General features: G+C 41.6%; 2 protein-coding genes across 2 annotated transcripts; both read right to left on the bottom strand.

Annotated features, from left to right (window-relative positions):
- Positions 1 to 6800: 6800 nt before the first annotated feature.
- Positions 6801 to 10105, bottom strand: mmp21 (matrix metallopeptidase 21; the record flags this gene model as incomplete). Its single annotated transcript, XM_083688187.1, has 7 exons — positions 6801 to 7106; positions 7411 to 7583; positions 7791 to 8048; positions 8239 to 8380; positions 8540 to 8679; positions 8793 to 9777; positions 9953 to 10105. The coding sequence occupies 7 exons, from the start codon at positions 10103 to 10105 to the stop codon at positions 6801 to 6803; spliced, it is 2157 nt and encodes a 718-aa protein (XP_083544313.1).
- A 483-nt stretch (positions 10106 to 10588) lies between these two features.
- Positions 10589 to 14498, bottom strand: uros (uroporphyrinogen III synthase). Its single transcript, XM_083688040.1, has 10 exons — positions 14436 to 14498; positions 13644 to 13727; positions 13473 to 13556; positions 13271 to 13367; positions 12796 to 12870; positions 12109 to 12186; positions 11918 to 12001; positions 11682 to 11767; positions 11344 to 11442; positions 10589 to 11122 (listed from the first exon to the last, which is right to left on the bottom strand). The coding sequence occupies exons 2-10, from the start codon at positions 13704 to 13706 to the stop codon at positions 11000 to 11002; spliced, it is 789 nt and encodes a 262-aa protein (XP_083544166.1). The 5' UTR covers positions 13707 to 13727; positions 14436 to 14498; the 3' UTR covers positions 10589 to 10999.
- Positions 14499 to 14632: the final 134 nt, after the last annotated feature.

The following is a 14632-nucleotide window of genomic DNA, read 5'->3' as shown; positions in this document are numbered from 1 at the left end:
CGGCACTGTCACTTTCTGTGTGGCCATGCGTGGGACAGCCCCCTCCCTCCTCCTGACCTGCAGCTGTCAATCACGCTGACATCACCAGCAGCCCCCGGTTTTGTCTCCCAGACTCCCCCGAGCGAAAGGTCGAGGTTCAGCCTATGGCCGGTTAAGAGTCTCCTTGTCACTCCTCTTTCGCTGGCACATACGGAGGGGCTGCAACTGCAATGCAACAAATTAGGGGACGACAGCGTGTGTGTTTGTCGGAAGGATTGGTGAGAGACATATACATCATCCTCTTCCACAACCCACCCCTTTGTCTTATCAGGTACGGTAGCTAATTAGTCAATAACTATGCAATTATACGTGGAGCTACACAGTACTTAATTAAACGACTGCATTTGGATTTTGAATGAGGCTTCTCCGATACATTCACTTATCTGAACAGTAGGAAAAACAAATTAAGATTTCCATTAAGCGCTGAGATTTCTGTTTACATGTGTAGTTGAGGAGGAAGAGGAAAGCCAAATTACCTCCAGAACAACACTGATATACAAAGAAGAAGAGCGCTGCTGCTGCAATCCCTCAGGGCCTGCCTTTACAGGGAGCTTACATTGTTCTTTGTCACACAGAAATCTGTTTTCTTTTTCTTCTACCATAGTATAATGAAGGCCTAAAAGCCTACAGTAGATATGTGAAGTCAAAATCCTATATGCATCTTTGCAGCTCCGAAGAATCTCAATAAGGAGCACTTTGCTTGTGACTATTTGATGATAAACCCTTTTGAAATATTGATTTGAATGTGAAATTGAGCGACAGTCAGCAGCGGAAGCGTCAGTCAATGTTTTTCTCGTTTAATCCTAAGTTCTTTATCAGGGGGCATGAGAGAGAGAGAGAGAGAGAGAGAGAGAGAGAGAGAGAGAGAGAGAAGGAGGAGAGAATGCTTAATTTTAACCTCGGTAAACAAGCCTACTTGACGATGCCTCTGAGAGTGAAAACAACTTTCAACTGCAAATCCGCCTTTGAGGAAAGTCTGAATTCCACTCTGATTACCGTGGATAAAATGCTGATCCCCACGCTCCCAACAATAAGTACGGCAGTCGACTGGTTCAGCACTCAAAACCTCCATTCAAACAACAGCATTTTGCAAGAGCACCTTGGTAAATATAATCTCACAACTATTCACTCATTTTGAGATCCCATCCAAGCATAAAAGCACCTGTCAGCCTTTTCCCCGCCATGTAGAATAGAGAGCTATGACAGTATGTGACTCTGATGTGGGAGGAACACATCACACATATTTGAGCTTTTTCCAATAATGTTACATTACTCATAGAAAGGCAACTATAAACAGCAGTACATAATTTCTTTGAGACATAATCAATCCTCAATTACCTTAAAGCACTGGTCTTTACTATTAAAACATGCAAATTCTCTGATTGTGTCAGCTGACTGAAGCATTCATGTGGAGACATACTGTTCCTCCCACACTCTGGCATAACTCTATGGACTCAGAAAGGAGAAAACATTTATTCATTTAAAAAGGTTGTAAGCAGCCTATTTCATTTCAGACTGCAACATGCTTAATTCAAAGTTAAATGCAGGATTGCCTTATAGGGCCAAAACATTAAGCTAACAGAGTGTGTTTCTGTCAATGTTGAAAATGTGACTTACTACTGTATGCACAACATATTGGTAAATAATAATTCTCAGATTAACTAGCCTATAGACTTGAAATATAATCTCTAGATCCCTGGGTACTCAATCGATCAACAGTAAATAATATTAGCCTAATTCCATGTGTTGATGTTGCCCTCTGCTGGTGAACTGGACCTTTGAATGTATAATACATTGGGTCATAAATAGAGAGTTGGCCAATGCAAATGAGTCCCTTCAGTTTCTTTGGAGGGGGAAAAACTCTAATGATATAAAGGTAATTTCCAATTGCAGGATAGCTCTTATGAAAAACAAAAAAAGGGGAGATGGGTAGTGGACCCTGTAATTTAGGCCGGAATATGAGGGGGATATCAAGGTATACCACTGTGAAATCAGACGTGGGATACAGGAAAGCATACCATCCTCATGAGTCCTCTCCATGGCAACTGATCAATACCATTGAAGTGATGCAATTGTTCCAATTTTGGAGTCTTTCTATTTCATGCTGCAAAGAAGCCCACTCTGCTTCTGCCCTGTGATGAAGGACAGATGGATCAAAATGATAGAAGATATTACAATTATGGCTCCTTCGATACAGGTAGTTCAGCCTACAGTATACGGTGACAATATATCCATGTTATACAATACAATGCATTACAGTTGGTCTCAAGATTCCCCTTACACAAATGCAATGCAGGTCATCTGTGCTACCATGCAACAACATTTCACAAAACATGTCCTTGCCGAAGATACAGTATGGATTGCCTATTCATACTGTCGCAGCTCTTGGACAAAACTCAGATTGTCTGTGTATTGAGAGAGATACTCCAACATCCTTCAAACCTAACCTATAAACTCTATACAGTATTGCTTTCAATTGTCACAAATTACAGCTGTAGCTTCGTCCACTGTGGCCATACGTGTCTCCAGATACACAAGAGGTACAGCGTGAATTCAAAAGCACTAGCACTATTATCCTAGCCTTCATCATCCACCTACATCAGCACAAAGGCTGCTTGGTGTTGTTCGTCTTGAGATGCTCGGGCAGCTTGAGGTGACTGACAAGAATCAACAGCACATTGAAATGCAACTCACTCACACTATCTACACCATGCACAGTTTTGTAGAACAGAACACCCCGTAGGCACTGCATACCCCCTCCTCCCCCCCACGTCCCCCCTTCGCCCCTGTCCCCTGCAGGCTCCCCTACACCCCTCAAGGATAAGATAATAGCCAGAGTGATTTATTCCCCAACCTTACACCATTCCCCACTGCTCGGAGACAGAGAAGACGGGGGGACTGCTGCACCTCAAGTTATTTGCAATCTGCGCAGGGTTGGGGGATTTTTCTTATATTAATGTGCTGCAGGAGTTTTATTTTTTTTTCCCCCCCCATTCTCCAGTCTCTGAAGCGCCTCCCATGTGGATTGGTGCCCGGCCCGCCCCGGCATGGAAAGCATTTGTTACTCTCTGGGGCTGCGGCGGCAGCGGCGGCCGCGGCTCCATCAGCGTGACTGATCTCATTTATCCTTACCCTCATTCACAACGAGGCCCGTGTTATTGGAGCCATAGAGCTTCAGCAGAGGCAACAGCAGTGTGTGTGTTTGCGCAACAGCACAAATCAGTGAGCCGTGTAGGGTGGAGTGGCAGCGGGGGACGTGTACTGTGTGTTTGAGAAGAGTGCGCGTCTCTGATCCATGTATGTATGGAAAACACCAGGGTGCCCGTCTGAGATATGAGGCACTTCATAGTAGGGAAAACAAATAGATCACAGTTCAGGCTCATATCAACTTGTGTGTCGGCTCTGATCTGTCAGCTCTGATCTCTATGAATAATTTCTGCTGACAGATAAAATCACACGGCTAAATATTCCATAGTGACAAATATGACTGACACAGAGGCAACAGTACCAACATATCAATTTCATGACGATAGTATGGATGTTTCAAGTATTTAATTTTTTTTATTCATGATATAGTAGTAATATACTTTCAAGTATTCTCATTTCTAATCATGGTAAGGAGTAGTTGTGATGCTCCATTGTAATCCACTAATCTTAAACCCTAGGCCAAAATACTGAACAGACGAGGACTTAAAAGAATTCTAGTGACTGCACGTAGCCGGCCTATGTAGCAGGAAATCAATAATTTCTACTTCTGGTAGTTAATTGAAATCCCAGAAACACCATGAATATCACACAACATCACAGAGTATTGACTGAGGAGAAACAAGTACATTTTATAACAGATAAAGATTAATAAGATAATTGATTTGCATGCTGTAAATGCCTTGACAGAGAGAGACAAGTTCCCGCAGTAAATGCGCCAGTAGACTCATCACAATTTTCCTCCACATCCTTTTCTCTTGCTTCACTTACCATGTCATTTTGTAACTCTGCTTGTAATTGATTTCTACTTCAATTTTTATTAATAAACCCTATGGAACGCCTGGAGCACCATGTCAGTAATCTGAAGCCCACCAGGAGCCTAATCTCTCAAGATGAGGTGAATTAATGGGAGAGTGCTCAAGTAATGTATTGATTACTGAATCAATGTCTGTTTCTTTGCACCATGCTCAATTTATGGGAGTAAAATGGAACAGGAATAAGAAATAAAATTCACCCCTCTTGTTCAATCTCTTTTGTTCGATCTACATTTCAATGAGTTTCTTTGTCTGAGGAATACGATGTAACTTCTACTTTATAAAGCATATCAACCTTTCAGATACGGACAGAAATGGTAGCAACATAACAGTGAATGTACATTTTCCACCACCTCCAAGCTTTATTGACAAAGTATCTCCCTTTTTTTCCTAAAACAGTGGGAGTAGCCCCACGGCTTCTCTGACAAGGGACAGTTGGTGACGAGTAGAACATTGATTGGCGTTCTGTCAGGACGGCCATCATGTCTACTGAACCACAAGATGTTCCTTCCTACCTGGGAACTAGCAGCAGTGGAGCTTGACTTCTCCAGGTGATTCCTGGGGAATCGGCGGTTACTTGTCAGTCCAGGTGTGCTCTCTGCATCTTGGCTGCCCAGGTAGCCTATCTGATAGGAAGACAAGGCCTCTGCAGTGCCCTCATCCACACTGCCTCCCTTGCTAATGGGCCACAGCATCAAGTGTGAATGATTCTTCTGCCTCCCATCGCCCAAGAACTTCTTGCGCCCCAATCCCTGTCAGGAGACAGAAACCACTGTAATCAACTTATTATAATACAATACAGACTGTACTATATTTATCGATAACTTTTCAGGCAATACCACACTCTCATAGATTCATCAGGCTACTTACAATATCAAACGCCTCAATACTGCATTGTAATGCATCACGGTTATCATGGGTTGAATAAGGATATTCTCTGTTTCCTGTTTTCTGATGAAAAAGAGAAACATTTTAGAAGGCATAATGGGTTTTTTTCCACTATTATTTGTTTCACTATTAAGTAGCCTAACACATGAGCATTTGCAGATGTAGAGAGGAGTGATGATGTGTAGACTATGACATAAATAAGTTACACCATGACACTAACAAATTCTCCCTCTAGGCCTACAGTACAGCTCAAATACAGCAAGCTATAAAACCCACCTCTTCTGCATTTCTCAGGATCATAGGAAATGTCTCTGTATTAAACCTCTGGTTGCATTGTGAGAACATGGAGCCAGAACTTGTGGTTGTTTTTCTATCATTTGGAATATGTGGTAAACCTATGTGAGGAAACTAGAAGGAAAATTAAGTGATGTTTAATCTGTGCATTCATTTATAACAACAGAAACCACCTGAAGCAAGCTATATTGCTGATTTTTAGTAGGCCTACATAGACTACTTAATTTACATATTCTATTTAACTAATTTAACTAATCCAGTTTTATTCTTACCAAACAACTTACCAATGTACCATTCTTCGTATACGAATGGCGCTTTACACTTGTAGTTACATTCATCATGGTAAATGTTTCTATTTTTCCCAATGATTCTCAAAATTGCAGTGGATTGAATTGCACGACCTCACAGAAATTGAGCCGAACCGTAAACTACAGTTAACACAACTAGTTCGCGATTTAAAGTTTGTTAGGCGATAATAATTCGCTGTAAACTACTGAAACTTTTCTTAATCTTGACGTTTTTGTTGACGCTTAAGATTCTAATTTGACATAAACTAACCAACTGGCGTTGAATGTTTGCAACAGAAAATATGGCAAACGTTTCAAATGAGCTGTGTTGCCCAGTTGCCATAGAGACTAATGAATCAACATTATAGAGTGTGTCTTGAGTTTCATTGTGTTCATTAAAATACCTTCAATTAGGTAGCCTATCATGTGTTAATTGTAAGTAAAAAGACAAAAATCAATATTTCCTAACCAACCACTTCTCTATGTGTGAAACTTAATCATGACATCCAGATGTAATTTCTTGAGAATTACATGATGACATACTGTGTGGTTTTCACTTTTGCATGGAGCTGCTTTCAGCTGCACCAGTGGTTAGAGACACCCATGAATAAATTGAGGTTGATTGGTTCTTTTGCTTAATCACCTACAGTAATGATTTCATCCTAGGGCCTCTAGAGTCTCCTTTGCACCACTCATTCAGTGACAGATCCCTTACGATTACTGTCATGCCAATCTATGCACTTTAATAACAGCTTCAAGCTATTCATTTAAACCTGCATTGTCAATGTGTGCATGCATGCGTGCGTGCTGGTGGAGAGAGAGAGAGAGAGAGAAAGGGGGAGAGAGGGACATGAAAGTCAGTAAATAACAAGGTCTTAGGGTGTTAGCTCAACAACAGCAGGTATGGACTGTGAAATAGTTTTGTTTCAAAACAAATATTTAATCGGGAACACATTTCTGCAGCCAACAAAAGGTTGAGGGTTTAGACACATTCAAATGTATGTGATATCTTTGGAATTAAGGATACGTTTATTTTGTTTCTCAAGTCTAAATTTAGCAGCCATGAATGTTATTCCCAGTCAACTGAAATGTAAGTGCCCCTCTCCTCATGGCACTACAGTAATAGGCCTAGACATAGGCCTAACCTATATACAGCTATACTGTAAGCTATAATGCTGATGAAACTCACTGTACCATAGGTGTAACTTAATACACTATTCCATAAATGTGAGGTCATATAGCTCTCACATACACTAACATGACAGTATCCTCCTCAGCGTGCCACCTTTAGGGCAGTGGGGTGAACATTGCAAATGTCAAACCACTGCTGGTCCACTTCTTTGTGTGGCAGCAAGCTGTTGGGTGGCAGTTTGGATCGACGCCAGCGGTCTCGGCTGCCCACTACCCTCCAGAAGTGTGTGCCCTTGAGCAGGAAGATGGCGTTGTGTGTGTAGGAGAAATAGGCCGCGTCTATGTTGCCATCCGGGTGGTCGCCAGTCACTACTGCTGGGAACAATGCTGTGATCCTTTTGGGGAAGCCACGTGCCAAGCTGTTAGCTTTCACATTGAAGGCGTACACCTGTTAGAACAGATTTCCTTATTTAGAAGAACAGCAGGAATTCAACTTATTTTGAAAAGGGAAATTAGGACAAGATGGTAAATGAGCGATTTACTACAAACAAGATGGAACATAATAAATTTACCGTAACAAACAATTCTGCTGGAATTGTTACAGCATGGGCAATATGCTAATGTATCATTTTCAACAGCTGATTAATGCATTCACTGAGCTTTTTCCTCTTGGATACAACATGCAGGCGCACTTAAAGTTAAAATAACAACTTCCAATGCCTCACAGTGGAGGAGAGGAATGCAACCCTTACATTTGTGCCCTTGAAAAAGTAAATGTTGGAGTCTCTCCTGTCGTAGAAGGCTGTGTCGACAGGACTGGGCACTCCTGGGAAGCCCTCAGAGATGAGCCTAGGATAGCGTCGTCCCTCGGGGTCCTCAGTGAACACCTGGTCGTTGTCACTGTCATACCTCCAGTACTGAGTGCCTATCCACAAGGAATAGAATACAGTACTTTATTATCCGTGGCGTACCAGAGGGGGGGGGGCTCCTAAATCCGGTACCAGACAATCACCTAAAGTGTATCGGAAATGTGAACGTTGATATTTAAGATACTCTCTTGTGTGCATTTTAATAATGTGACGCATTCCATTTTTTTTGTTCTAGTTTTTGGACTTTGCTGTAATGACTGTACCTTTAAAGAAGTAGATTGCATCAGTTTTCCTGGACCACACGTGGACATGTGCATCCACACCATCCATGGGAATACCGTGCCAGCCGACCTGTACCGCCACAGGATCCCCATAGCGTGTGCGGTTCTTCCTGTTCTCATACAGCCAGTACCAGCCATTTCGCAAGAAGTAGGTGTTGAAGCGGATTACCACTTCACCATATTGTGTTCTCTCCTTCCTGATCCAGTCGAAGACCGTGTTGAATCGACCCTTGCAGCCCCCTGGAGGGAAAGATGGGCAATTCAAAAAGTAGATGGTGTGTTTACTTCAACATTTCAACAAGTGTTGTGGGGAGGAGTATATACAGTATTAGGTAAGTCATCAGAAAGTAAACCAATCAACTATAACCACATTTTCTCCTCTTGTCCACTAGATGGTGCTTTCTTTAAACCTTTTAAATAGCTCTCTTACCATAAAGGTGCTGTATGGCCTTCCTGTCCATCCAGTCAATCTCAAAGCCTGATTCCTGTGGAAGGTAACTAGGCTGCATGATGGAACCAGCCCTGTAGATGTGTGGCAGCCCCAGAACATGGCCGATCTCATGCACTGCCACCTGACGAATGGGGGAATAAAACAGTCTTCTTCTGTAATCATCTGTGTCATTATTCGTAATATTTGCCATTATCCTGTCATATTTGTCACAAATATAGAGAAATAACATCTGGGTTTTCTCATGGTAATACTCAAGCTATGCTCTGTGTGTCTCACTCACTTTAAGGAGGCTGATGCCACTGCCAGAATTTGGTCCAGTGAAATGTTCATCATCATCAAAGTGGATATCTCCCAGGAACCACGCGTGAGCAAATTCACGCCCGGTGCCGTCAAACTTCTGGTTGCATCCCAAGTGTCTCCCTGTATAGTTGACACACAGAGAAAGGAAATACATCAATACATCTCGAGAGTGACTATCAGTACATTCAAGGAAAAAAAACACAGGATGTATTGTTTTTCGATATGTGACCCACCTGTGCCAAAGCCCAGTCTGATATCCACGTCTTCCAGGGGTGAGCGAGTGTCCTCCACAAACTCTAGAGGAGACACCTCACTCCATATTCTGAAGGCAAGCCTGAAGATGTGTCTCTGGTCATCAATGGACAGCTGACTGCTGTACCCTTCTCCTATCAGTCTCCACTTCAGCAGGGTCTTGGAGAAGGCCATGTGTCCCCATTCACCAATGTCTCTCTTCCGCCTCTGCTTGGACACTAGTGTGGCCAGATGACGCTTCTTTTGGAGGGGTGCGGGGCTCTGATGGTGGTTTGTTGTGTTCCTGGCAGTGCCATTCACTGGGTGACTGTACGTGCTGTTCACCTCTGAGCTGTTTACAGCAGTGTTGTTACCGTCGTAATCAACTGTGTAGTCGTAATCCTCTGTGTAGTTACTGGCAGTGCCGTTCAAAATGTCACTGAATGTGTCATTATCATCTGTGTAGTTGCTAACAGTACCGATTAAAGTGTCACTGAATGTGTTGTTATTATCGGAACTGATATTGCCATTAGAAGTTTCACTGTATGTGTCATTGTGATCTGTGTCGTTTCCAGTAGAACCATTAAAAGCACCAGTGAGTGAGCTTATATTTTCTGAGAAGCTGCTTAGAAAGGTGCTGTTCCCAAGTGCTGAGCTTGTGGGGTTGGGTGCAGCTGCGGCGTCCGATTTCACCTCCTTATCTGGGACTCCACATCTTGGCTTGTTCATGGCGACCATGGTGGCGTCATCAAACAGACCTGTGACAAGCAGACCTGACACCTTCTGGAACTGTTTGAGAGCTGACACAAACTCTGGGCTCTCAGCGGGACTGCTGGGGTCATCATCACCCCCTGAACGGGACTTTGAGCCCCCTTCCTGGATCATGGATAGGAGGTCATCACCAGCAAAGTCTGAAATGTCTGGTTCTTCAAACTGGAATTCCTCCCAGTTCACTGGTCTGATAAAGCCATATTTGGTGAGAAAAAACTGTGAAAAAGACATTGATTGAATTACTTTTTATATTTTATATTGAACTTCAGGAGAGAGGGAGCATGTTATTGCCATGGTGTTGAATAACTGCACATCATAAGTTGCACAAAGTAAAAGACTGATATTTCACTTTAAAAATAATAATATATATATATACATACAAACACTGTACCTCTGCTGTGTCTTTGTCGGTTATAAATTCAGCTTGGTGAGATGCTGGAATCTGTATATCGGAATGATCCCGACTATGGAAGAGTTTCTCTGCATCAGCGGAGCTAATGCTCGTCGGAATTAAGAACATTATCAGCTGGGTAAAAGTCAGCATCGTGATGGTTAAGTCGAACTGTGAATATAAGTGTTTTTGTGTGAGGATAATGAAATGAGCTGCGTGTCCGTGGCCTCTTATAAACTCCATTCATACGGCACGGGACGCCCCTCAAAAAGGTAGGCCTTTACGTCCTCTGAAGTTACCGACATCTCAGATGTACGGTAACAGACGCCCTCTTGACTCAAAACTAGTCACTCAGGTGCGAAAGGTAAACCATTCTTCTGTATGTGGACTATAGGCATGTTTTGAAATCGACAATTAAATGTAAGGTGTTAATGATGCGTTACTGGCGACGCATAAAGACCCAAGTTGTTATTTCAGCTGATGCTCAATACTTTTCTTTCATCCCGAGTGGGGTGGCTACGTAACTCCTCTCCAGAGACACCTGTTTACATCTCCCAAGATTGACCGACACATTGGTCCGAGTGAAAAAACAAACATCAGAAATAAAACCCAATGAAACCTGCGGTCAATGTGATAACATGCAGTCACTGTTGATCATTTATTTTCGAAAAATAAAATGTGCTAAAGACCAATCATCAATCTATCCAAATTATGATAGTCTTTCAACAATTGAAGTTTCCACAATAGGTAGGCCTATGCAATTACCAGCTCAGTTTTCACAAGTACATCACTTGATACATTCATGTCAACAAAATATACATATCATATTATATTCATATACATTAAAATATCTCAACAGTACAAAACAGTGCACTGTAATAAATATACTGATGGTAACAGAGACCACCAGATAACTTAAGAAGCCACAAACAAAAACATAAATCATTCAATCAATGCCCAAAATCAATACTCAAAATCAACAATTCACAGACTGAACGAGAGAGAATGATGGTGGATGGATTCAGTGTTCAGGTTGGTGGTTTTTAGTCACTGAAGAGCCTTTGCTATCGCTACAGCTAGGTGTTCGGCTGTTGGTTTCTCTGCAGACCCGCCGACGGATAGCCCTTCCTCTGTCATGGCGTCTGCTGTAGTTGGCCCGATTGCTGCAAACTGGACAACAAAACAACACAACTATTGTAAGCTCTCTCGCCTTAACAATATGGCATCACAAGCTGAAAGAAGATCGTAAGGAAAGACATATGAGCCTGTTTCGTGATCACTGAGGAATTGCAATTAGAGGAAATCAAGTCTGTAAGTCTCAGTTGCATTGGACAAACAGGAGAGTGAAATTCTGGATATTATTCGTTCTGTGTAAGAGGAGGATACTGTACCTTTATCTGATCCAGCTGGTCACCTGACAGCGTCCGCACCACTCCTAGGCAAAACTTGACTCCTGATGGACTGAAGAAAGCAATGCATGCTGGAACACCCTGGATACACACAGAAATAGCTTTATGGTGTGTATATTACTAACATGTTAAAATCCTAACAGGTAATAGAACAGAATAACATAATTTTCCCCCAGAGTGTGGCCATCGGTAAGACAGTAAAATACAATAAATACATAACAACACAATACACACCGGACATTACAAATACAGTTTACATGACAAATACAATGTTTCAATGTTAATAGGATTGTACGAGTGATTCATTTGTGGGATCTTACGTGTTCTGTGAAATGGTTCTTCAAATTCTTCTCCAGATCTGGATGTTGAGCTGTTTGATAGACAGACAGGGTCTCCAGAGGCAGTCCTGGAGATAATGAATAATGAATGTCACCTATGGTATAACCGTGACTGCTACAGTGTAATTAGTACTGCTCCTGTGGGTATTAATCGCATTGAATTTGAAACGTTTGCAGCAAATTACTCCAAACCTGACATCGTCAGTAGAAACTCTTACCATTTTCCCTCAAAGCAGTGGGCAAAACCTCTCTTTTAATCGAACCACAGGGAAAGAAAAGTGGTGATATATTGGTATCCTCTCCTTAACGAAAAAAAACAACAGAATTTCGTTAGCTAGCTGATAATGGGTAGTTCATAATAATTTTTTAATAGACCCAAAGCACATACATATTTGAAAAAGTAAATTACTTTCAAGGATTAAGCGTGAAAGTACATCCGCAGTCCCAGTGTCCTCTCCTAGGGGAACCAGACCTAGATGATGTTGTACTGTACAAGAAAGCAGACAACATTAGTGGTCAACGTAGACATTCATAGATGATATCTACTGTTTATTTTGTTTATATACGACATGATGTAATACTGTACATATGAGTATTCCTTTGTTATCATGGCACACTTACATCGACAACCTACAGTACATATCCATTTAAACTGCACTGGTGCAGGTAATAACAATACAATAGGATTATACAAAACTGCAACAACACACAGCCCTGTTATTTCCCTCAATTTAGCAGTGTGACAGAGATTAGTTAGGTGCAGAAGTCAAGACAGTGATGAGTGCACCTGCCTGTTCTCTAAAGACAAGAAACAAGCTTTGCTAGATATTTGACAGTAAACTGTCACTTGTGGAAAATCAATTGCCAGTTGAATCCAGGCCAGTCGTTGACACATTTCTGTGACATCCAGGTGCCTGCCACACACACTGCTTCAATTAGCATCTCATTAAGCAATGTATAGCAATGACCTGTGAGTAATACAAAGGAGAGTCACAACTATGGAGACTTAAAGAATTTACTCACTGAAAGTGTTAAAACAGTGAAAATCTGTGTACACCTGCATGTTTGCAAATGTGGTTTTCATTTATTTACCCACCTAACATTGCAGTAGCTTTCCCCACAACATAGATGGACTTTGAATTCCATTTGTCTTTGATGGTAGTGCTCCACTCTGTGGGGAACATCAATAATGCAAAAAGTGTAAAGTAACTTCTGTACAGTAACTTACTCTCACACAGGGGGCAACGACTATTCTATAAATAATAAAAGGAATATCATCTCCAAAGGTCAATAGACTTGAGCATGTGCAAAAGTTGAATGTTTTGAATGGATTTTGCTGTTTGCAGCAGTAAACTGACATTACATTATGTTTGGCCAGAAGAATGTCGTAAGGTGACTACTGACCTCTACTGGATTTATTCAGCCATTGCAACTACTTTTAAAAACAGTTGCAGTTGCCCAACAAATGAACCAAAATTCAATCCAGTAAGCATAGAGGCAGAGAATTGAATGACAATATCATCATGCTGCAAAACCTACATTGCAGTTCTGAATTCATAACATCTACTCACCTTCCCTTCTTTCATCTGCTTCTAGACACATTTTGACGGCCTCCACCGCTCTTGGACTTGTAAAGATGAGCCCACCATGTTTATCTGGCTGAAATAGCTGGAATTTACAGGAACAGCTGTGACTATGTATGGAACTAAACATACAGTAAACAAAACAATTAAACAGTCATGCAACACACTTAACAATAAAAACAGTACTTACCTTGTCAGACAAGGTGTTCAAAGACACAAACTTAAAAGACAGCACAGGAATTAAGGTTGCTTTGTGTCCATGCAATGCCAGCTCCTGTAAATTCAATGTAAAGACAATGTGTCAAACAGTGAGTTTCATTGCAACAAATTGAATTTATGACACCACTTGATATTCTGCTACCTTGATGTAAGGATCAGGTCCTGAATCTCCTTCCCTTGGCTCTTTCAGAAGCAGTACATGCATCTTGACAGTAGACTCACAACCCTGTGTAAGACAAGGAATGGCTTGCTGTTACTGTCAGAGAGGATTCAATGAAGGTGCAATGCAAATATATCCTCTAAGCCAATGCAGTTTCATACAAACAAGCACGCTATATTAACTGACAATGTAAAGCCTCGCATAAGAGAGGATGGAGGCGTGGGAGCTCAGCTACACCCACTGGCTGTCATATGTTAGCTACTGATAACAGTGCTGTTGAGTCATGATTCAACTATTATTTTCATATCTGGCCAATTACTTGGATGCATCCCATGCATCCCACAGAAAAGAGACGAGAGAAAAGAGAAAACAGCCATCTAAGACCAAAGCCTGACTGACTAACAACAGACAGACCCCTGCTAGCTAATAACAATCATAGTGTTTGTGTCAAGCTTCACAACATAACTCTTGGCCAGTTGGAGTATGCATAAACGTATGCTTCATAAACGGATTTCAGATTAGCTTGCAAATGGCTTGTTGCAGAATAGCCAGTACTGTATAAGCTAACTAACATAATGTTACTGTAGTTTGCAATATGGAGCTGTCACGACTTGTGAGCCAAGGCAACACAGTGCTTCGTTTGCTACCCTTAAATTGTAAAAGCTGCACAGGTCACACTTGTCATGCTTAAATGTCGAGCTTACTACATTTCTTCTTTTCAACAAACAACAAATCAAGAGAACTTAAGAAAATCACAAAATGTAAATACTGTACCTTCTCGAGTTCCTCCAGCTGGGTGCATGGCTACCACTAAAGAGAAGAAACAGGGGTGTTACACTATTAGGCATATTTTGCTACGTCTTTCTGGAATCATAACAATAAATCTAACATGTATAGCGGGAATAACACCATAGATGTATATATCATACAAATAAAAATCCCCAAATTCACTGGAAGATATCGTGACATCG

Source organism: Argentina silus, assembly GCF_951799395.1.
Source record: "Argentina silus genome assembly, chromosome: 16".
In the NCBI taxonomy this organism is placed as follows: Eukaryota; Metazoa; Chordata; class Actinopteri; order Argentiniformes; family Argentinidae; genus Argentina; species Argentina silus.
This window is presented reverse-complemented; position numbering and strand designations above follow the sequence as displayed.

What these genes read in the sequence shown, in the direction of transcription:
- uros (XM_083688040.1), bottom strand. Translation starts at nt 13,706, where the DNA reads ATGCATGTACTGCTTCTGAAAGAGCCAAGGGAAGGAGATTCAGGACCT. An exon ending in AGAACCATTTCACAGAACAC is followed by an intron (nt 11,443 to 11,681) that starts GTAAGATCCCAC and finishes GTGTGTATCCAG; the next exon opens with GGTGTTCCAGCATGCATTGC. An exon ending in ACCAGCTGGATCAGATAAAG is followed by an intron (nt 11,123 to 11,343) that starts GTACAGTATCCT and finishes TTTGTTGTCCAG; the next exon opens with TTTGCAGCAATCGGGCCAAC.